The sequence below is a fragment of the Paramormyrops kingsleyae genome, chromosome 6 (assembly GCF_048594095.1).
Source record: "Paramormyrops kingsleyae isolate MSU_618 chromosome 6, PKINGS_0.4, whole genome shotgun sequence".
Lineage (NCBI taxonomy): Eukaryota > Metazoa > Chordata > Actinopteri > Osteoglossiformes > Mormyridae > Paramormyrops > Paramormyrops kingsleyae.
Genome location: NC_132802.1, coordinates 32,419,677 through 32,443,975, shown reverse-complemented (window position 1 = coordinate 32,443,975; position 24,299 = coordinate 32,419,677). Strand labels below are relative to the sequence as shown.

General features: G+C 39.9%; 1 protein-coding gene across 2 annotated transcripts; it reads right to left on the bottom strand.

The window, feature by feature from the left end:
* Nucleotides 1-314: 314 nt before the first annotated feature.
* On the bottom strand, nt 315-23,687 carry irak1 (interleukin-1 receptor-associated kinase 1). 2 transcript variants are annotated; one of them, XM_023835873.2, is made up of 14 exons: nt 23,485-23,687; nt 13,328-13,492; nt 13,070-13,147; nt 12,426-12,526; nt 11,389-11,559; nt 11,103-11,170; nt 5,080-5,194; nt 4,739-4,851; nt 4,150-4,357; nt 3,984-4,052; nt 3,205-3,384; nt 2,441-2,921; nt 2,224-2,334; nt 315-1,251 (listed from the first exon to the last, which is right to left on the bottom strand). In XM_023835873.2, the coding sequence occupies exons 1-14, from the start codon at nt 23,675-23,677 to the stop codon at nt 1,154-1,156; spliced, it is 2,151 nt and encodes a 716-aa protein (XP_023691641.1). In that variant the 5' UTR covers nt 23,678-23,687; the 3' UTR covers nt 315-1,153. The 2 variants fall into 2 exon arrangements, with proteins under 2 accessions (XP_023691641.1, XP_023691642.1); XM_023835874.2 differs by having other exon boundaries at nt 11,103-11,167.
* Nucleotides 23,688-24,299: the final 612 nt, after the last annotated feature.

Here is a 24,299-nt window from a genome sequence, read left to right as displayed (position 1 = left end):
ATGAGTAACATGACTTATCTAACCTTATTTAAAATACATTTTTAAAAATGGTCATTGTGCTATTTCTACATTAGAGATACAGTATATGAAAGCTCCTTCAGTACACTTTAACATTTGACATGACCCAAAAAGTTGCACTGATCTTGCATACATCCATAGCTCTGCCACCTTACATAGCAAATCATTTCCTTGTTTACTACTTTTGCTTTGAGAAATTAATGATTTATGTGGGTATACTGTCAAAACCAGTATCATGCTTTTGAGAAATATACTGATAGAGTAAAGATTTAAAAAGAAAGTTCAAGACAATGGTATGGAATTTAAAAGCTATTTTAATATATCTGCTTTGTATTGCTGATATCAAGTGGAATGCTAACACTAAGGGAATTTAAAACAATCTTGTTTTAACAGCTTCTACTATGATCATTAAGAATGTTTAATCAAGTGTGACTGTTACACAAATAAAAAGATTCCATATAAAGTATCCCTCGTACAGCACTGTAATTTTTGGTCAACTGGAGGAAACATGTTCTGGTTCAGTAGCAACAATACACACCATTCCAGATATCAAAAGTTTTCTGCAGCCCTTCATGAACCACTGCTTCTAACACCTGACATGTATTACAGATTTAAATAACAACAATCCAACGTATTACATTGATTACTAAATACAGTGCATTCATATGCAAAATACTACCAACTTAGTGCCATATAGAAACATGGCTCATACAATATAACATCCTGTAAACAATTCTGGTAATGAGAACTTCATCTGAAGAGAGATCTTCAATCATACATATACAGATTTATCATTGAACTTACAAATATGTAAATAAAAACTGGTAGCAAAGGTACTGCAGTTTCTGATAAGTGGAACAAATAAGTGGAAAAGATTTGTTTAAAAAATAAAAAATAAATAAAAAGTCACTTGTAGTTTCAAAAATGCATTTTCAAAATGTTATAATGAAATACATTTTACATAAAGAAAATCAACCTCAATCAAAAAGATCTAAATCGGGAGACAGAATCTATGCTTACTACTTACCTATCACAGTAACATGTAACTGTCGGGACATATTTAGAAGTAGCCCCACTGTTCAATTTAGAAATGCAAATCTGAAAGAGCACTTTCATGTATGGTAATTGTCCACGTTTAAAAAGGCCTGTTTTCAGGTGGTCGACCGGCCTCCGCATACGAACTTTCAAACTCATCACTCTCCTCTGGTCCTCGGCTCTGCCCGCACGTGCCATCTGTGAAGAGGACAGGAATGTGATTAACAGAATACCAAATACGGTGACCATCAGCTAAGGACAGGCCAAAAGGTATGTAAAATATTCCTGTGCCTTTAGAATCATTGAAAGAATGGATATGTCACATGAAATATCCAAAGTTAGGTTAAATGTTTATCTTTTTTTTACGTCAAAAACAAGAGCGCAGATTTTTCTTTGGGAGAGACAAAACTTCATGATACCTCAGAATGCTGTAATGTTTTGAAAAAATGTAGCATGCACATCTTTACAGCAGTGGTTCAACCCAGGCTACAGGCCTGCTGCCAAACCACATTTTTAATCTGTTCCACCATCTGTGCATCCAACTGCACTAGTTTACTACTCATCAAGCACCAGGCTACGTAGGCCACCATCCATTTATAGCACTTCAGTGTTAGAGGGAATATAATTGCAAATGCCTAGGAAACAAGCAAATTATGAAAGCCATATTTTGGAAGGAATAGTTCAGATTTGATTTACTGGCATGACAGCTACTTCCTTTCACGCATTCATCTATACATGTACAGCATATCTTTGCAATACGATTTATTTGAAGTATCCCTATCAGGTCTGAATGTGCCCAACAGCCAGAGGTAGAAAAGTATCAACTTGGCCAATTTTCTTTTGTTATTTTGTTAGTAGTAATATCCATGGCATTTGGTAAATCAGTGTCTTAGCTTCTATAGTCCAAACAAAATGAGCATTAAATGGTCACTGGTAGGACATACACAAGTTTACAGATTTTGTTCCATTTGCAATTTTGATCTGTTAATGACACAATTCAGATTTTTAACATACATCTTAGCTATGGACCATTGTATGAATTTTACTTACATTGTATGAATTTTCCTGAATTCAAGCAGTCTCCAAAATAAAATTATCAGAACTGTTAGTGTGCCTTGCATCTGTTCTGATTTAAACACAGTATATTTATGCAGAAAACAGAAGTCTTACCATCAGACGAAAGGAGGTCAGACATTGGAATCTTTCCCTCCTCATAGAGTGCCATCTTCTGGACAAAACGTTGTTTGACAGAATTTACAACAATCCTTTTACTGTCATTGCCTGGAGAAGGGGGGGTGGGTGGGGGTCGTGGGGGTGGACACTTATCAAAAGGTTGCCAACCAGTAATTTATATATTATAAGATATACAGACATGCTTCTCTTTTACCTGTCAGAGATCTTGCTTGTGCAGCACTAGCCTGCGTGGACCTCAATAAGCTCCCAGCTTCCAGCTGACAGTCCTGGCAAAGAGAAGGAGACTGGACAGCTCTACTCTGACAAAATGATGCCTGAGCAGAGGCACTGTACTGGGAGTAGCCTTGACTCTCATCAGACTCACAAGGGACCTGGAAGGAGGGTGGCCGAGGTCCCCAACTTTCACTGGTCGTCCCTGATGTTTGTCCCTGTGAGCAAAGTGTTTTAGGCTGAGGCAGGCCGGAGTGTTGATTTGGGAGGCAGTGATAAGTGTCCTCTTGGGGTTCCAACTTCAGTTCTTGTTCAGTGAGGGATGCCAGGGATTGGTCAACAGAAGCAGAGGGAGGGGCAGTAGGAGGAGAGTGATGTCTGGGGACTGAGTGGATGCAAGGTTTGGGAGACCTCTGCGTGGCCACCTCTTGTACTGTACTAATTTCTTGAATCCTTTCAAATACCTGAAGAACAAAACAAGCAATGCAGAAATAATTACAAGAAGGAAAGACAAAGAATAGCAATAATATAAGACGCTGATATATTTACACCAACAAAGGTAAACGTCAGACTTCGTCATGCTTCTTTTCCAGATCTTCCCCATATAAAAATTGAACTTGAGTGATTTATGAAATAGTGTTCAGTAGCTGCTCATATCCATCATATTTCAGTAAACAGTATAAGGCTTCTGCTCAAGATGCAGGAGCTCATCTAATCGTTTATCTGGCCTGACAGTTCACTACTCACTTCGGCCATCGGGGGGCGCTTCTTTTTCCTACGGTCCAGACAGCGGCATGCCAACGACGAGATGTCCAAAGCCTCCAAAGGGCCTGGCTTATCCGCAGGTGCAATTTGGGGATCCAAGTGTTTCTTCCAGATGTGTGTTGCAGCTTCTCCCTCTTCCTCACACTCCATAACCAAATCTCTCTATTGAGGAAAACGAACAATGTGCTGCATGAAACCATAATATACCTCACTGCTTCACTCTTCATAAAGTGCAAATTTTACACCAGCAGCTTTAAAAACAAACATGTAGAGGACAAACAAGCTTGTTATCATCTGAAATAGCCAGGGGCGCTGTAATGCACGGCTTTCCTGAGCTGAGGCCTACTAGCCACTGCTAAAAAGCCCCCTTTTTCATCACTCCTCACCTCACCTACACCCCCCCCCCACCCCGCCCCACCACACACACACACACACACACAGATCTGTACTCCTATCTTTGTGGGGAGTGTCCCCCACATAACCCGAATCCCAACAATGACAACCTATAACCTATACTCAATCCTACCCTTAACCATAAGTAACCCAACAAAGACTTCTGGCATTTTTAGTTTTTTGATTGCAGTCACAGATTTTTAGATAATTGAACGTTCGCTCCCCACAATGTAATGTATACATGGATCACACATACACACACACCCACTATAATAGAAAATAGTGGGGGGGTGGGGCTTCTGACAACTCAAATAGCTCAGGGGCTTCTGGAAATAGCAGTCACATAGTGAAGCTAATTTTCTCATTACCAGATACAAGGTTCGAGACTGGCTGTCTACTTCCATTGCCCTGCGACCAGTCAGTACTTCCAGTAAAACCTGAGGAATAGAAGAAGCAGAATATATATGCAGGCCTCCAGTTTAACATTCTCCAGAGACTGACTGCTTTCACTGAAATTTGCACTTTCGCTCTCACCACGCCAAAGCTGTAGGTGTCGATCCACAGTCCCAGCTCGCCCCCTTTGACGTACTCATCCGGCAGGTAAGCCAGTGTCCCGCGCACTGTTTTGGTTTGAGCCACAGTGGTGGTTCTGATGGATTTCCCATGCGGACTATGGCAGAACCGAGCCAATCCAAAGTCCCCCAGCTTTGCCTCCATATGCTCCCCTAAGAGGATATTTGAGCTGCGAAGAGGAAACCAGGAGATAAAATGCTCTGCATGAGAAGACAGAAGTCACTCAACTGTAGCACTACTCGTGTTGTGTACCTGTGACAGAAGCGACTTAAGGTGAAATTTAAACCTCACAATAAATAAAGTCACCTGTAAAGAACTGTGAGAAATCAGTAACAAGCAAGATATATGCCAGCATATTGTTTCCAAGGCTTTTATTAGTTGTTTAGACAGAAATTTGAGAATGCTGAGTGATCACCAATCTGCACATTATAAGGACAAAGAACATCCGTCTTTCCCCTCTGGGGGGCAGGTATTCCAATGTTAAGATCATTCCTCTTATCCTAAGCCCTGGGATATTACTCAACAGCTAGCTGTCCAAAGAATGAGTCACCTCTTAATATCTCCATGAATGAGCTGTGGGTTGCTGTTGTGTAAGAACTGGATGGCTTTAGCTGACCCAAGCAACACATTGACACGCTGTGGCCAGGAGAGGGCAGCATTATTCTGAAAAAAATATATATATACACATCTGCATTCAATAAACAATTGAACACAAAATAAAAAAATATATTCTATAAAAAAATATTAAAAGACAGCAATGGTGAATTAATTCAGATGGCACTGAACACAAGCAATATGTAAATCAGTCTGAGGGAATTACATCGGCTGGTATAATCCCTGTAATCTACTGCCCGTTTTGCTCATTAATGACAGTGAGAACGAGGCGTTTACCTTCCTGTGAAGCCAGTCTTCCAGAGAGCCATTGGGCATGAAAACATAGAGTAAACAGTGTGTCCCTCCTCCCACACAATATCCCGCAAAATCCACAATGTTAGGATGCCGGTATCTGTAGGCAGAAATGCATAAACGAATAAAACAACACTCGACCTACAGCACAGGGCTTGGAGCACAAGGACATTTTTCATTTACCTCATAAATAAATGGACTCAATCAACCAATTAGTAAATAATGTACACTGCACCACACAAAAGCAAATCACTGTGGTCTTTAACACTACAAATACAGGTCAACTGGTACCAGAAAACATTTTTTGCTCAATAAATGGTACAGTATTTGTAACACTACATATGTACTTGAGTATAAAAAATCTAAATGTTAATGGTTTTGTCTGTTGTATGCATGTGGGGGGGGGGCTCTGCTGAGTCAATGCATAATTCAAGTAAATTTGACATTGTTAAATAAGTAAAAATTCATGCAATATGAACATCCACTGGACACTTCTGGTCCAACATAAAGATTTAACACAGCTGTAGGATACATATCGCCAGCCTTGTATTTAGCTCTAAAACATAGACTGTTTAAAGGCCAGGGTCCATCTACCCATCCTTCAGTTGTCCTGGACAGGATCAGAGGGGCCCAAAGCCTCTCGCAGGCAGGGATTAATTACACAACTTCTCATTTTATTAATGACTAAAGTTCCTACTGGATTCCTGTGTTTAGCTTTCTGATGTTAGGTTCTGACTGTGTTTGAACATAAGAACAACATAAATTTACAAACGAGAGGAGGCCATTCGGCCCATCAAGCTCGTTTGGGGAGAACTTAACCAATAGCTCAGAGTTGTTCTAATCTTATCTAGCTCTGATTTAAAGGAACCCAGGGTTTTAGCTTGTACTACATTAATAGGAAGACGATTCCATACTCTAACTACACGCTGTGTAAAGAAGTGTTTTCTCAAATCCATTTAAAAATGTTCTACTGCTAATTTCCACCTATGGCCACGAGTTCTAGTATTTAAACTAAATACTGAAGTAGCCATTAACAGTCAGACCTGTTAAAATCTTATATACTTGGATCATGTCCCCCCCCTTAGTCTTCTTTGCTTAGATCTCGTTCCCATAACTATGTTACACGTTTGTCTAGTCACTCATTGGAAGCTCAGCATAGTACCACTTGCGTCAGATGTGGCTCCTTCCCAGCTGTGTCCTTGTGATGCATTATCTGCCTCACTGGTATGTAGCTTTGGACAAAGGCATCTGATAAATAAATTAATGTAAATTAATTTGTTTTTTTTTTAAAGAGTACTACTTCGTTAAGTTCCACAGTTCCATTGTGGCACAGATTATGATGTTAAATGGAAAGAGGCATTTTCAACGAGCATCATTCCAGCCGCTCGACATTACAAATATATTATTGTTGTTGCTGCTGCTAAAAAATACCATCAGCTACAAAGTAAGGTATCGTTTTGAAACAGTTTGTTTTCAGCAGCAGATTTAGTGATATTTAAACTTGCATCACACCCATGGTGTTCGTATCTGTGCCCTTTGCTTCTTAAGATAGCCTCCATGCTCAGCGGATGGATGAACAGATGAATGGTTCATGAAATTAGCAAAGTTAGGTATTATTGTTATGGACGATGACATGAATATTGGTTACATTTTAATTGATGCATTTAACTACATTGCCAATAGCAGAGTAAAGAATCAAAATACTGAAACTAACCACTACAGACTTTTTGATATGGTGATGTACACCATATCACATCTAAAGAACGTATAAAAATTAAACTGAAAAAAGCACTAAATATAGCAACAACCAAGAACAACTAATGCGCAAAACACGATACACTCCACTGATCCAAAGTTACGGAGAATATGAGGACAGACAATAGCTATAATATTTGAATGGTGGGCATTCTCATATATTTTACCTATTAAATGGTACTGAAAGATATCCTTGAATATGACTTATCACAGAATGTGTCTTTTAATAATAATACTGCGTGTAAGAAACAGATACTTAATATATTTCTGGCAGCTAGCCACAAGATCAATTACCCATTGGTGGTATCAACAAGATTTTTTAGAGAAACCACAGCAGGAATTTACACAGTGGAGAAACTGACATACAGTACTGTGCAAAAGTCTTAGGAAGTCAAAGACAATGATGTTTAAATGATTGTGTAAAACTATATGTCTGTGAATCACCGCAACATTTTTAGCAACCATCCAATACACTAATGTATTTTTCGACTCAGTAACTAGCAGACTTTGACCAATCAATACCTTATTCAGTCATTTAATTCCATCCCATCATTCCATCCAATCAAATCAATGAATCACTCAATCAACCAACCAACCAATATCTGGAGTGTTCAACAACAATCAACAATAATAAATAAATAAATAACTATAAAAAATAAACAATAATAATAAAAATGATAATATTATCATTATTATTACAAAAGTTATCACCAATTTAGCTAAAATATTCTTATGTTTTAAATAGTGCTGGGCAACGATTAAAATCTTTAATCGTGATTAATCGCATGATTTGTCTGATTAATCGTGATTAATCGCAATGTTATGCGCAAAATTTAATAATGAATTCAAAAGTAGTGTTTTGTGCACTTTATTTTAACCCTCTGGGGTCAGCGGTCCCGCCTGACAGAAATTTCGCCAAATCATTTAAATAACACTGCGAGTTTTTGTCATATACACATTTAAAAAACACCCTCAGAAACCTTGGACGGTCTACTTTTCAAATATATATAGGTAGAAATTGTTGCCATTTTCAGCAGTGATTCTTGTACCTGTGTCCATGGCTCAGTGTGCTAAGCCTGTCTGCCTGTAATCACAAGATCGCCAGTTCAAACCCATCCTATTTAGAACGTGAATAGTGATCTTCAGCTGAGAGCAGTCCTATACACTCCTGATGCAAGTAAGACAAAGAAAGGTGGTACAGTTTGCTTTTTTGCCTATTTAACCTATTTTAAAGAACTTTAATACTTCCAACAATGGAAGTTTTGAAAAGAAGACCGATTACAGATTTAGTCAGTGTTTTTTTCATGATTCTACATAATGATTTCAGCGAGATATAAACTGAAATACACAAGAAAGATACGCGGTTGACGATGCCCTCGTCCCGAGTGTTAATAATAGTCACTGCATCATATTTATCGCTTTCTATTTTTATATGGTCACAGTTTCATTTTTCATTCCATCTACCAATAAACTGTGAAAGGGATTTTATTGTTGCTACTTTCTTGCGTTTCAATCAATATTCATTGTGAAAGCCACTGACTTTGAGGAAAAAGAGTGTCACTCCAAAATTCTAACACTTTAGTAACCAAACCACATAAAATTTCAGAATGTCTCTTTCACCTATGTGTAGCCAACCCCTGTGTCTAAGCTTCAGAGCTCAAAAGTCTTACCTAGAAATGTCTATAATGTGATTTTTTACAATTTCTCAGCATGTCTGAAAATAGGTTTTTGAAAAGTATATGTTTAAAGATTTTAACAAAAAATAGAATAATAACATTTTAAGTGGTCTCACATTATTGGTGCTGAGTTTGTGCTGAATAAAAGCACATGTAACAATGCAGCAGTCTTAGCCCCACCCCAAATGCTCTCATTGATTGAAACGCGTGATGAAGCCCATTCCAAGCCAGTACTGATCAACATCCCTCCCCTCCTGTGACCCATGGTTTGTAGGTGTATTCAGAGCAGAGCATGTGAGCGGAGTGGAGCGGTGAGAATTTCCGCTCCTCGCTCACGAGGCTGTTGGCTCCGCCCGCTCCTCCGCTCTAATTCGCACTAAGCCGCTCCGCTCAACACTGCTCCTCGCTCCACTAAAATTTCCTCCCGCTCCAGTCAAATCGCTCCACGCTTGCTCCAATTTAAAAGAGGGACAAATAATCTGCATGCCTTACAAAAGTCACCTTAAACCGAAGCCTTATGTCATAAAGAAATATGAGCAACGGCAACATTGCCAGTCAGAACAGAAAATATTTATTTTTAAGCAACATATAGACAACAACAGACAGGTTTGGCAATGGAATTCCACGCAAAAATAGGCTTAAAAATAAAGGAATCAGTGGGCTTAATAGCCTAAATATACATGCACGTTTTAAATTTCTCAATTTTTTTCTGTTGATGCTGCTGCTGCGTCTCTCTATAAAATAAAATTTCACTGACAGCGTTACGTTTAATAAAAAAAATCCTATTAGACCTACTTTGAATGTGTTACGTGCCGCAAGTTTGGGTTACGTGCCGTAAGGGATATGTGCCGTAAGTTTCGGGTACGTGCCGTAAGTGTTACGTGCTGTAAGTTTAGGAGGATGCCTGCAGGTCCTTCGGACGTCCTGCCCACTCGCCGATTGGTCACCCGCCCCCTCGACTCCGCCCTCAGGACCTGACCCCGCCTCCCTTGCCCTCGGAGCCGTTTCCGGTTCACCGGCTGAAGAGTTCGCCGCTTCGTCCCTTCGTGGCCCGCTACTTGCTTCTCGCCTGCTAGCTCGCTCTTTGTTCGTTTTTGCTTTATTGATTGATTGATTGTGTATGACTGTTTTGCCCTTGACTTTCGATTCTCGCCTCGCCCTTATCTGTACTTTCGCCTTGGTTTCTGATTGCTTGATTGGTTTTGGACTTTCGCCTGTGTTTCGACTTCGCCTCTCGGTTTTCCCTTTTGATACCTTTGCCTCGGCTTGGTGTTTCGTGTTTCACTAGGTGTGTAGGGAGTGTCTGCCTTTCTGGTTTATTCGTTAACGTGGGGATTATTGTTTGTTTGGTCAGGGAGATAGATTTAGGCATTGTTGTTTCGTTTCACCATTTTCTTTGTGTTCACTTAGGTAGCTCAGCTTGGGTTACTCGGTAGATGTGCTTTTGTTTGTTTCTTTGGCCTTTGTCACTCCTGACGTTCGTTACACCTAGTGTTTGTACTGTGTTTGTGAAAAACTATAAAAAAAACTATAAAAAAAGACTCCCTCTGTGTCCCGTGTTCCCTTCTCCTAGCCCTAGTTGTCCTGTCCTCCCCAATCCCTCCTTCCCTTTCACTTTGTTGCAGTCCAACCCTAGACTGGATCGTAACAAATGACAAAATGAATTTATTTGATTACCGATCTTTACTTTATAGGCTTTTATACTTTAATTTACTATACACTTGATATGCTACAACCATATAAAACTTGCTCGCGTTTTGCTTTGGCTTCCGCCTGTTCGTGTAGCACCCTCTCATGTTTCTGAGAAAAGTGATTCCAAAGTGAATCTTTACTCACTGAAACAGTTTCACCACATTATTGTTCTTGCTCTACATTATTGTCATCTATACGTTTGATAAGAATAGTACACTTGTATGATTTATCAGTTTCCTTTGTGAAATACTTTGCGAATTCCATCTCGTTCCAATCTGTGTAACAGTCTTGATAATTGTACAGATGAATTCTGGGTAGATTTGGGCGCGCCTCAGAATCGTAGTGTGAGCGGTATCGGAGCGAAATTGGAGAGACAGAGCGACCGCTCCAGCCTTAATTAAAAAACCGCTTCGCGCTCTGACCAAATTCAGCCAGCTCCGCTCCTTGCTCACGCTCCGCTCCACTCCGCTCACATGCTCTGATTCAGAGCCAGCGAGCAACAGACTTTCAAAATAATACTACTACTAATATAATAAACTGCGTTAATTCGCGATAAAATAATTGTCGGCGTTAATAAAGTACTGTGTTAACGCGATAATAACGCGTTAACTTGCCCAGCACTAGTTTTAAAGTAGCCTGTCTACACAATAAAGGTAATGTTACATAATCACCTCATACTCAATGGGACACTGTATCAATGTAAATTTACTGTTAGTAATCCCAACAAACCACCTGCAAAACATAACCTGCAATTCTAATATTCAATAAAGTGGGAGAAATTAAAGAACAAGAAGTCAAAATAAAGAACGAAGGCATGAAAATCCACTGCAAATTGCTAGAGCAGGAGACATGGCCATGTTTAAAAGCTAGAGATCGGTGCCTTACTGTGACAGTTTCTCCACCTCAGTCTTGAAACTTTCCTTCACAAACGTCCAGTTTAGTCGAGAGTCCTGCTGAGAAGACCACCACCATGGATTACTCCTCTACACCCAGCAAACACCCTCATTCAGAGAGTCACTGCTTTTAGTAATGTACACAGCCTTACAACTATTTCTTGAAAAAGCCAAAAAAATATTTTCAGATACGTATGTTAGGCATTCAGTAAAATTTAGCTTTTACAAGACACTTAACGATCCCAAAAAGAACCATATAAAATAAACAATGGCCTCACCTCTTTTAGCCTCTTAACAGCATACTCCGTGTTCTTCATATTCGCCCGATACACGTGTCCAAACCCTCCTTCTCCGACCTGCCTTGCAGCTGAGAAATTATTTGTGCCTTGCTGCACCTCCTCAAACGACCAGCACATGGCATTGGAAGGTGGCACAGGGGGCACCACTGACTGTAAAGAAAAGCAGAAGAGAGCATTGAAAATGAAGTATTGCTATGGGAACCATACCAATGAAAATACTATTAGTACTGCTCTTTATGGCCGCAGCTATCAACAGCAAAGAGAAGCGTCCTCTCTAATTTTATGTTAGCATTCAGCATTGCTCCACTAGCAGCACAAGCATTGCTATTTGTGCTGAAATTTCACAGGCACCTACAGATGACAGAAAACCAAATATTTATACCTGCTTCTGTTTTACTGTTCTTTGTTCTCACATTGTGAGGATCCATATCTAAATCGTGAAACTTTCACTTTTTTTTTTCCAAAGATGGAATTCTTTTTGGTTGATTTTGTAAATAAAATAGCTCATTTTGTGGTGGAAGAGAGAATAAAAACACCTTTAAATTTTAATGGAATGTCAGATCTGCACATATAAACTGGATTCAAGGTCAGATTTGTATTTGGGGATTTTTCAAATGGTAGAATAGTACAGTCCAGCAAATGGCAACACACAGACATGTAAGTAAAAGAATGTTTGGTGGATCTTAAAGGGACCAAAAATCATTCTTCTGAGAAGCGCAGTGTGTGGTTTTTGATATATAAAATGCCTGGCTATGCATCCTTTGCTTGTTGCTACCATCTTGAAAACATGAGGAACCCCTGCTTCTCTCAGTGAGCTGTCGTCCTCTTTGCCACAGCACACATCTCTACTGCTGGGATGATTACATTCTTCTCAGAAAAATAATAGATTGGCGCCAGATTCCACATCGTTTCTAATAATGCAGACAGTGAAGAGGAAGAGTGGAGAACACCCAAGTTAACTCACGGCCTGTTTAATTCAGCCAGCGCTTTCAGACATTTTTCAAGCAGATGGTTACCTGTGGAACCGTGAGTACTTCTTTTTCTTGATCCGAGTCCAAATCTGAAGGTGGAGGGCCAGGATTGGGAAGAGGGTTCACCACTGGTAGCGGACTGAAGTCTGTTTTCAAATGCATGCGGTTAATTTTAAATTATAGGTTGTCATTGCTATTAATGCTGTTACAATGCTTGGTTACCCTGAGTGGGTGTTGAGTCAGAGGTGGACAGTTCAGGTCCAGAAACTAAAAGTCCAGACTAAGATACTGTTTCCACTGACCAGTTGAGTTTGGACTGTTACTCTCTAGACCTGAACTACCCACCTGTGTTCAGTTAACAACTACAGTGCATCTTTAATCAGATGGACTACACACAAGAGTCTGCTGCTACTACTACTACTACTACTACTACTACTACTACTACTACTACTACTACTACTACTATTATTATTATTATTATTATTATTATTATTGTCAGAGACTATGCCATTCATTCATAAATAACTAAACTTGTCTTCTGAGGTAGCTCACTATATTTCATAGGATCATCCTTATCTATAACCAGCTATAATCATTCAAAAAGACTCTCAAAGTTTTCATTAATGCTGAGCATATCTCAAACCAAGAGGCTGGCAGCAAAATGAAAGCCTGAAGCCTGAGAGCGTCACCTGGGTCAAGGGGGCAGTGTGGGAGCGGGGGCTTTGGAGGACTGCAGTCCATGGGCCGGGGACATTTTGGCAGCTGACCTACGGATGTATAAATATATAAACTGACACATAAAGTGAAGAATAACACAATGTCAAAGGCAGGGAACACGAGCAGGCAGCACAAGGCTCAGTTCCTACAGAACTAGATGGCTGGTGGCTCGGGATGCTGGAATTACGCCCCCGGTCCAGAGAGCGCGGGCGGGCGGGTGCAGCTCGTACTCAGAATGATGTCCCGGGCCCGGTGCAGCTTCAGCTCCTCAAGCACAGACAGCAGGTCCCCGACAGTGCCATTGCGATTGCCCCACGTGCTCATCACGCCGTCTGTCCGCCTCTCTCTCTTCAGAGCCAGCCGGACCTCAGTCTGGTCACTCAGCACGTGGGATGCTGGGTCACAGAAAGATCAGTTGCGGTCAGGGCTTTCCCTCCATACTCTACCATTCCGGCACAAAGGGACGGTGTAATCTAAGGACCCTCCAAGGACGGCATAATCTGAGGACCCCCCAAGGACGGCATAATCTGAGGACCCCTTATTAAAAACATTTGTTTTTTACCTTACCTATGGTGGGATGCTAGTTTCTATTTTACCGGATCATAGTCCCTCAAAAGATTATTTTCTAAAATGAGTTTACGCCACCCATATGGCCTCTATTAGCGCTGCGATTTACTGATGAGCTGGCCAGACTGGAATGCTGGAAACAACAGACTCGTGTGTGAGTTGGCTGCAAAAGTACAACAATATCAGTGGACAAATAAGAAGAAAAAAAAATCATGACAACATACATCCCATCCGTCTTCTGTACCCACTTGTCCCATTCAAGGTTGCAGGGGTCCAGAGCCTGTCCCGGAAGCTAAGGGTGCAAGGCAAGGTACAACCCAGGATGGGGTACCAACCCATCCCAGGGCACATTGAAACACCAGTCACTCACACATGCACACCTATGGGCAATTTGGCACCTCCAAATCACCTTACCATGCTTTTGGACTGTGGTGGGAAAACAGAGAACCTGGAGAAAACCCCAGAATGACACGTGGAGAAGCAGCAAGCTCCATACACATGGAGAGAGCAGAAAAGTGCGAGGCAAACTGTACTAACCAATGCGCCACCACACCATGATATTATTAAATATAGTATTCCAATTTAAACTTGAACATTTGCTTAAGTATGGTAATAACTATTTAGACTAGATGTCTCAAACATTTATGAAGCATGACAGACTACATTAAGCCAGACTTTAGTTATAGCTTATTTAAATTTTTCTCTCCTTCTCATTTTAATCCATTAATTTAGAAGCATTAAATTGGTTATGTTCTACATTTAAATTTATGTCGTGGTGTTATTATTTTACCTGAAAAGTACTCACTGCTATGGCTTTTAAATAAAAATGCTATATTTTTGACATAAACAACACACATATTGTGCCTTCTAAAGCAATCTTCATAAAACATCCCCCTTTTTATTTAGACGCTATAGTGAAAGGCAGGATGTGGCTATGGAATGACTTATTGGAATCCAAAGTATTACAAAAGGAAAGACATTAACTTCCTATGAGTAGATGTCTGTGTCATAAACCCACGGGAAAATTCAAAGAGAAAAACAGCCAACTGTATTTTCCCACCATGACAGTACTGAGAGATATCCAGTCCTCCAGTTGACATATGGGTCTCTCACACAACATCTCAAAATACTGATTTTTGTCTCTGTTTACTTTCATCCACTTAAACAACGTAATCTGAGCATAATCTGTACAATTGTTTTTTTTTTTTTTTTAAATGGCTTCTGGAGAAAGTTAGACCAGGCCTTACATACTTACTGGAAGCATAGAGTATGGTGAGTACTGGAGGGTCTATTTGGCTGCTGGATGAGGGACACTGGTTAAATATGAACTATTATAAGGACTGAGGACTATCACATCACCGTGTCATTATAGGGGTAATTCCACACTAAATGGGGAAATGGATTGATTTTTCATTTACTGCACTGGTGTGAAATATTTGGGTTTAATTGCAGGGGACACCACTAAGGGCCTAAACAAATGGTTACTCTTGCACTGACAAGCCTATTCATTAGAAAATTCTTCCTCAGAAGTTAGCATTGGGATAAAATAAATTTTTTCCTATTTTTACATGAATTTTATGATATACATTGTAAGATCAATTTCTTGTTAGATTTTGATTCTGTATTTGGTAATTATATCCCTTGTCCATGCACAAACAATAATGACATTGAAAATTTGCCAGTTTTGGGGCTATCCACCAGGTAGTTGTGTTAAAAGTGGAATGTGCCAGCAGTGTAACGTGAGTCACGCCAACATACTGAAGTTAGTGTTATTAACAGCTCCTAGTGAGAACTGAACTGTCATCTATAAATCTCCTCCTTTAAGGTATAAAGAACATAAACAAGGGGGCATAAGACCCATGTCTCCTTATTTCCTTTAGAAATTTAGCTCAGAAAAATGTAACGCGAGTCACTTGTAACGTGAGTCACAATATCTTGGGTACTGTAACACGAGTCACAAAATAAAACATCTTGTCTGTTACATCTGAGTGTTATCTTTTATAATTATTTCTTTGAGACAAAAGGATAATCAGTTTCTAAGGATCCCAACAGAGGTCACTCTTGCCTAATTACCCAGAATCCTGCTGACTTCCTTTTGTTTTGAAGCCTGACCATTGTGATGGAGAAAAAAATAGTTTTCAAATCCAGTCTCATCCATCATGGAAAAAGGTAAGTAGAATGGAAGTTTTTGAACAAAGTAGTTCTAATAAGAATAAGGAACGTATAGAGCAAGTTAATTATGTCAACTAATGTAAGTAAAACTTAAAGAGACCGAAATGTAAACACAACAAACATGGTAAAACAATGCATGATATGTGCAGTAGGCCTTATCACATTGAGTGTCATAATTACAGTCTTGCTAGTCCACTAACAGCAGCAGAAAGACAGAGAAAAAGACGTGAGAAATTACGTACTTCTGGAAAATACGAAGAACACAGAAAACTTCTAAATGAATGGAGCAGAAAAAGCCGTAGTACGAAGAAAGCAAAGGAACTGAAGTTACCCAATTCAGTGCAAAAGAGATTAGCTGCTGAAAACTGTGAAAAAGTACGCCAGAGGGTGGCCAGGCATCGAGCTTTAAAACAAGCCAGGAACAACATTGGTCCAGAATCGCCTGCATTCAAGAGTGCTAGTGCCCTTGGTAAGACAACGATGAAGGCAAAACGAGCACTTCAGCGGTCTCTTCCTGGGACGACTTTATGACTATGTACATGGTGAAGTGCCGGAGAAAGAAACTCTGCCTAAAAGAGATGGGCCAACTTCCCTACCAGCTGAGACAATTGAAAAAGTTAAATCATTCTACTGTAGAGATGATATAAGCCGCCAAGCACCTGGTCGAAAAGATTTCATCTCTGTGGCAGATGAAAGTGGACATAAGACTGAGTAACAAGTTAGACATTTAACTTAATCTGTGAATGAGGTATTTTCTTTGTTTGTTGACGAGTTTCCCGATTTAAAAATTGGGAAGAGTAAGTTTGCTTACCTTCGGCCACCTCATGTGCTGCTTAGTTATAGTAGCAAGCTTCCACATAATGTCTGCCTGTGCAGATACCATGAGAATTTCATTCAAGCAATTGCAGCACTTCATAAGGTTCAGCCATCTGTTCCCCTCTATACATCTGACCTGCCTGAGAAATTTCTTTGTTCACCAGCTCGCCGAGAATGCTGGTTGAATAAATGCCAAATTTGTTGTAATGGACAGGGCTTCAAAAACCTTGTCGATGCTGAAGAAATCCAGAGCAATGTGTCTTGGATTGTTTGGAAAAATGCAGAAAATGGGAGGCTGGATAAGGTAGTGGAAGATGGAAACACTGGTGATCTAATCGCACATTTCATTGGCATGATACCAAAGTTTATGGAGCATTGCTTCATAAAGAGGCAACAAGCCAATGCCTACAAAGAGGAAAGGTCTGATGCCACTGATGAGTTTGAAAGTACAAAGGCCCTCCTGCAGGTTGATTTCGCTGAAAATTTCACCTGCTGGTGGCAAGATGAAATTCAGACTGGTCATTGGCATCATGGACAAGTTAGCATGTTTACTGTTGCACTTTGGTATGATGGTAGTTTGCATCCTTTTGTTCTAGCCTCTGACAATTTAACTCACTCCAAGGACACAATTGTGGCTTATATGGATTGTATCCTTTCACAACTTCCTGATCATGTTCAGAAACTGTCCGTGTGGTCAGATGGTCCTGCTTTACAGTTTAAAAATCGATTCATTGCTGCTGTCTTAGAACCACTGCAGGCAAAACACCATGTTGAAATCACCTGGATTTTTTTTGCCACCTGCCATGGCAAAGGCCCAGTTGATGGTATTGGTGGCGGTGTAAAAAGATTGGTTTGGAATGGGATTAGGTGCAGAAAATACTAGAGATGCACCGATACCGATATTCGGATCGGTATCGGCGCCGATCCAGAACTATTTGACGGATCGGGAATCGGCCATGCGTGACCGATCCACGTCCTATACTTACTTATTTAGTTTTTGGCAATCAATCGCACGACAGCTCTTTCCCATTTTACATGTGTGTTTTTGCGGAATTCAAATCGAACGCTATCACTGCCCCTAAGTCTTTTTTGCTACTCAGTGGGTGTGAGTACAGTGACTTCCGCCTGCTGTGAGGTCATGCGCATACCCTTCGCAGTACGAGGAGCGTAAGATAAGACGTGACGATCTGGGAGTATTTTAGGCTTTTAACAGAAACCGGAAGCACAGCGTTTTGCAATCTATGTAAAATAAGGTTTTGAGGTGGGAATAGCGTTTAATGGAAAATCCCAACTGCGAGACAAAACAAAGCAAAGGATGATTTGGGAGTCGCTAACTTAATTGGACTGTTTTGCGAACTCGTTGCTTGAGATACAAGAGGGGCTGCCATCGCAACAAAAGTGTAACTGCGCTGATGCCAATGGGAGAAAAACTGTTAAAATTTTAAGCATTCGCCACTTGTGTATATTTGCTTTGAAGATATTCATATTGAACTGCAAATGCCTCAAAAACGCTTAAAACAAATGAGGTGGAACAGTACGTTATGTATGTTTGTAGTAGCCTAATTAAATATTTTTTGTCATACATTTTTTTTAACAAAGTAAAAGGAGCTCTTGTATCGGAATCTGTATCGGTATCGGCAGTTGTGTATCGAAATCGGATCGGAACTGAAAAAACGTGGATCGCCCATCTCTAGAAAATACATAGTAAATAATGCATCAACATTTACAGAAGCAGCAGCATCTAGCAATGTTAGGGTTCTAGAAATCAAACCATCTGAGATAGAAGCCATCAATGAATCATTGTGCCTAGAACAAGTCTTCAAAAATGCCCCAGCAATTGCAGGCATTAGTGACATCCATTGCATGAAAATGGTTGATGGCAACATTGCCACTTTCCTCTTGACCTCTGACATGTCTGATCAGAATAATGAGATGCAAGAGCCTGGAGCCTCCCAAGTTCCAGTTGTTGGTGAATGGTGGGCTGTGAGTTATGAAGGGGAGATATTCCCTGTTAAAGTCCAGAAAATAGAAAAAGGTGAATACCAGGTGAAGGTCATGGTGGCCGCTGGGAAAAATTGGAAGTGGCCAAATACCCCAGATTAGATTTTCTACACACTTGATAAAATGGTGCGAAAATTACTGCCACCCATCCTTGTGAATTCACGTGAGCATTACAGCTTTGCCAGTCTTTAAATAAAAAGGCTTACTTAAGATGTTTATGAAAGAAGAGAACTTTACTGCTAAAATTCTATATTTGGTTAATCAAATGCAATTATTGAAATTCACCTCTTTCCATGATGGGGTTAATCACTTAATCAATGTAATCAAATATGTACATGTAGGCTAGATTTTTTTTTTATCATCAGGTGTTCACCATACCAACTACCAAAATCAGGAAGAAAATCCTGTCCATGTTTTAATTCTGTAAGTGTGAGCATTATGTAGTTAGTGCTGCTTTTGAGGTAACGCGAGTCACGGTAACGCGAGTCACGCATATTATGTAACATTTTCTCTGTAACAATCAAAAAGTTAAAATTCCATTCTAGCCTATTCAGAACTATGCAATGTAGAGAGCATCTTTATGGTATTCAATGGAGTCCAATGTCTTTAGTTTGAGGAGAAACCATGCTATTATCATTTGAACTTAAAAGGTTTTCCTTTTTTTGTAACGCGAGTCACGCTGTAATCAATTTGTAATTAAAATTTCAATTAAAATTCTTTAAAAAATAATTTTTATAATTTTGTTATTTATGCTATAATAATCACATGTGCAGTAGATAAAAGTTTCTTGGACCACTGCTGTGGCTATGACAGCAGCTGCAAGTTAGAAAAGTGGACTAAAATGTAACGCGAGTCACAGTGGAATTACCCATAGATTCTTCCGCAGAGTTGATGACCTACACTGTATCCACTTCAAACAGAACCATAGTAGCATGCATTAACTAATGCTGACAGGCCCAAAGTGAGAGGTTTAAACCTACCCCCAGGTCACCGTGTGATCTCCATATGTGAGTATACTTATTCAGGAGATCACAGTGATCCCAGTTTCCCAATGACATGCTGTTCAGTTGAAAATCTGTAGATTAAATCACCACCTCTTGTTCCTGAGTGTCTGTGTGTGTGCCCAACAATGCACTGTCATAACTAAGAAGCACTAAGCCTTGCGTCCTGTTCTTCCGGGGATCGATTATTGAAAGCAGATGAGGAAAGGAAAATGATGTTCAGGGATGAAAAGCCAATATGACTTTAATGTCCTTCTTAGTTTAACATGCACTAGAAACCATCTGGTCAGGCTTTACACATCGTCTTTTCCCTGAAAAATCCTGTATCCTACAAACATAACTATCCTCCCATCCATCAAACCACTTATCCTGGTCGTGGTCACCAAGGGGTCTATACCAGGACGCATGGGATGCCGGTCCATCGCAGGGCACACAGGTAAGCACACACACTCCTCTCAGGTAAAGGGCCTCGGTGTCACTCTCTTTCGAATCTCACATTAAAACCTTTCTCAGATTTCCTTTAAGCACCTTTGCCATACTGCTTGTCTTCGGCCGGAACTCACACAGCGAGACATAGAAATTACTGTTCACCATTGTTACCTCCCGCATTGATTACTGCAATGCCATTCATGCAGTCATTCTTAATAGATTACTTCATAGGCTCCAAACATGCACTATCCCTAGTGATCATATCACCCTGACATTCATTCAGCTTCACTGGCTTCCTGCCTAGTACAGGACTGGCCATAAGATACTTCTGCTTACTTTTAAAGCCCTGCACAGCCTTGCTCGTAGTTACCTGGCTGAGGTTTTACATTCTCATACTCTGTCCTGCTCTCTATGTTCTTCCTCAGCTGACTTGCTCACTATTCCTGCTGTCAGACTCATACCACGGCTGACCGGATCTTCAGCCACTCAGCACCCAGACTTTGGGACTCTCTCCCCTTGAGTATCCAGCTATTGGATTCAATCACTCTATTTAAAGTACACTTTACAACTCATCTACAGTATCTTTCTCTGTCAAGAATTATTTTATTATTACTCTTGTATAATTTGTGTATGGAGTTTCTTATTAATTGTTGCTTTAAGACGTTAATAAACTGTTTATTTCAAGTAAGGTGACCTGAAAGTGTCCTGAAAGGCACCCATAAATAAAGTGTATTATTATTATTATTATTATTATTATTATTATTATTATTATATAGTTATTAGTAATATAAATTAATAACCATACTGTATTATTCTATTATGTTATTAATAATAGAAATTACTATAATTAATATAAATAATTTTACTATTAATGATAATACATGCATACATACACACATTACTGTCAACATAAAGACATTAATTCACCTAATAAGATGACTTTGAAGAGAACCCCTAGAACCCGAGGAGAACATGGCAACTCCACATACAGACAGGACAGGTGAATGTGATTTAGCTTTATGCCCTGCACTGTAAAAAAAATCCCGTAGTTTTTACGGAAAAAAACTGGCAGCTGGGGTTACCAGAATAATTCCGTAAAATATACAACAAAACAGTAATTGCTTTTACCGAATAACATGTAAATTTTACAGTATAAACCAGTAAATATAACAGAAGTCCAGTGTGTTATATGCTGGTTTAAACTGTAAAATGTACATGTTATTCAGTAAAAGCAATTACTGTTTTGTTGTATATTTTACGGAATTATTCTGGTAACCACAGCTGCCAGTTTTTTTCCGTAGAAAATACATGTTATTCAGTAAAAGCAATTACTGTTTTGTTGTATATTTTACGGAATTATTCTGGTAACCACAGCTGCCAGTTTTTTTCCGTAGAAAATACATGTTATTCGGTAAAAGCAATTATTGTTTTGCTGTATATTTTACAGAATTGTTCTGGTAACCCCAGCTGCCAACAGTATCTTGCCGAGGTAACACGCTCTTTATTAGTAGTCCAGAAAAGAACTACACCAGGCACCCAAAGAGCACCGAAACACTTACATACAAGAAACACGAGGTTGTCAGACGCTCAACTGTAAGACGCATACACGGTGGGAGATTTACGGACGCTAATTACACACGGGGATCGGACAGGGTACACATAAGACACAGGTAAACACACGCGACAATAAGGAAATATAACCATTAGCAATAACAACAACAATACAAGGGCTATTTACAAATACGCGCGGGGCATGCTGGGACATGAGCCCCGCCGGTGCTGCAGTATTTTTTATCACCTCAGTGGAAAAATACATTCTTATCAACGGACCAGAGGTGTTGCCATGAGGCGAAGTTCTGACGGTAGCCCCAAATGTACCGTCAAAAGCTGTCTGACAAACCAGAAATCCTGAGTTGTGTGGACTATTTCTTGTTGGTTCGTAACGCACGTAGCAAAAAGCAAGTGTTGATATATCATTTAAAGTTTTACTGTTTCTCATCTGTAAAGCACAGAATATTAATTTGTAAAATGTAACACGGTTTCTTTCAGTATAAACCTGAAAAAATTGACCTGATTAAAAAAAATATTATTTTCACACCGTTATGGTGTAATTTTAACTGTATTGTACTGGTTTTTATATTACAGTTTGTTTGCGTTTAAACTACAGTAATTTGTTAACTCTACCAAAAATTTTTCTTTAAAGAACATATTTTTACTGTAAAATTAACAGTTGTTTTTTGTTAAGTATTTTACAAAATCTTAATGTCAAATATACGCTGCTCTATTGTTTTTCCTTTTACAGTTTTTTTTATGTCGCTATTTTACAGAATTTCTCAGTTAATTTCACGGACATTTTTTACAGTGTGGAGCTATAAAGCAACAATGCTAACCACGGACCACTGCTGTCACCCCAAAAAAGAGCTGACAGTTTAGAAGCCTGAAACCCAAGTTACAGAAAAGCACACAAACTGATGCAAGCACATATTCCTAAGCAAGATTTATCTTATCAAATATTTTGGCACTAGGAGTTTTGTGAACCCACAGTAAAATCTGGTGTACATGCAAACAGTATACAATATAAAGACAATATAAATGTCGTTGGCCCAGTATAAGTATATATACACAGTACAGTATAAAACTGTATAAAGATATGTTGAATGACATCTGATATGGTATGAAATGGTATCAAAACACCACACTACGGAGACTAAAACCTTAAAAGGTGAAAAAAACACAAGCCACTGGATCAGACCAAGACTAATTTAGATTCTTAACCACTTATGAAAGGCTTTCAATGGAATGAACATAGCAGATTTTATTGCAATATTTCTAACAAACCTTTATATCTTTCCCTGTAAGTCCTTTCATTGCAATATGATGCTGATAATCCAAACAAATAGAAACACTACAACAATCAATAAGGATCCTTTAATCACAAAGTGGGTCACTTTATCGCTCCTTATGCTTAGCCACCTTAATCCCATTGTAAAGAATTTGTAAGTGAACACGGACTAATGACAATAACATTATTTTTCACCGTCTTCCAATGTACTGTGTTAGCTACAGAGGGCCATCAAAACCTAACCACTTAATCTAGCTGGTCTCGTTACCATCCATCGTATCGACTTTTAACCACACGATAAAGATGACATAAGACCAAGCACAAAAATGATCCACAGCCCAGTTGTCAAGTCTCTAATGACGACTTAAAAAATCTTTCATTGCTTTTAACGATGGTGATTAATCACACGGCGCGCCAGCCACGGTCAGCATTCCGCCTTATATAGGCAGACTACCCAGCTGCCGACACCGAGTATTTTAAATCAAACATTAATTAAACGTTTCATGCTGGGTAAACTGGTAACAGGCTGATTCTGAGCACTTCCGAGCTGGGTACTTACCGAACCTCGCCCAGTCCGAATCAGACAGGCTATCCATGACCGCGCCGAAGTCGCACATGATCTTAGCAGGTACAAGGTACAGGTACTGCGCTCGGAAATCCCACTCCGACATGTTCGGCTGAACCTCCCGGGTCTCTTTGGATTCACTCTCTGGCGGAAAGGTCCGAGTTACGGAATGCGTGTGTAGCACCATTGCCTTAAAGTTTCCACCTCCATCTGTAAAGAGAAAGCGAGCTGGCGTAGAGCAGCAGCGGCCGCGACTACACACTCGGCGGCTTCACTTCCCGTTTTGCGATCACAGGAACTTTCTGCGAGGTCCGTACGGCCGTGACGCAGTTCGCTGCGCGGCCCGCAGGCAGCCCAAAGCCCGCCTGCGTCAGTCTCGGTCGAGCGTCTGCACCCAGCGGGGGGAGATGAGCCGCGACTCACCGGGCTGGTAACGGCCAGAGTCTAAGAGCAGATGGGTGACGAATGGGTGTCAGGGCAGGGTTAGGGAGGCTCAGCTGAGGTACTGAGAAACTGCCACTAGCTACGCACGAAGTGGAAACTGATGTGACTTAAAAAGAGAGATGAAAACTTAAAGAGAATGTGCAATGTAGTGTGGAATGTCTTCTTGAGACATACACACATTATTACTATTTTGTAAAATGTGAATGAAATAACCCACTGTTTTTTTGACTGAGTGATGCATTTTCGTACCTTGTTTTGAGCTGATTTTTTAATTTTGAGTTATTAGCTGATCTTACGGACCACAGAACGCTTGTGGACGAAGGGGGGGGGGGGTATGTCCACTTGACTTGGCTACAACTTATTCT

Excerpts from the sequence above, each read along its gene's own strand:
- irak1 (XM_023835873.2), bottom strand. The coding sequence starts at position 23,677 with ATGGTGCTACACACGCATTCCGTAACTCGGACCTTTCCGCCAGAGAGT. Across the intron at positions 12,527-13,069 it reads ACACTGCCCCCTTGACCCAG|ACTTCAGTCCGCTACCAGTG; the intron begins GTGACGCTCTCA and ends ATTTGAAAACAG. Across the intron at positions 4,053-4,149 it reads ACACCTACAGCTTTGGCGTG|GTTTTACTGGAAGTACTGAC; the intron begins GTGAGAGCGAAA and ends TCTATTCCTCAG.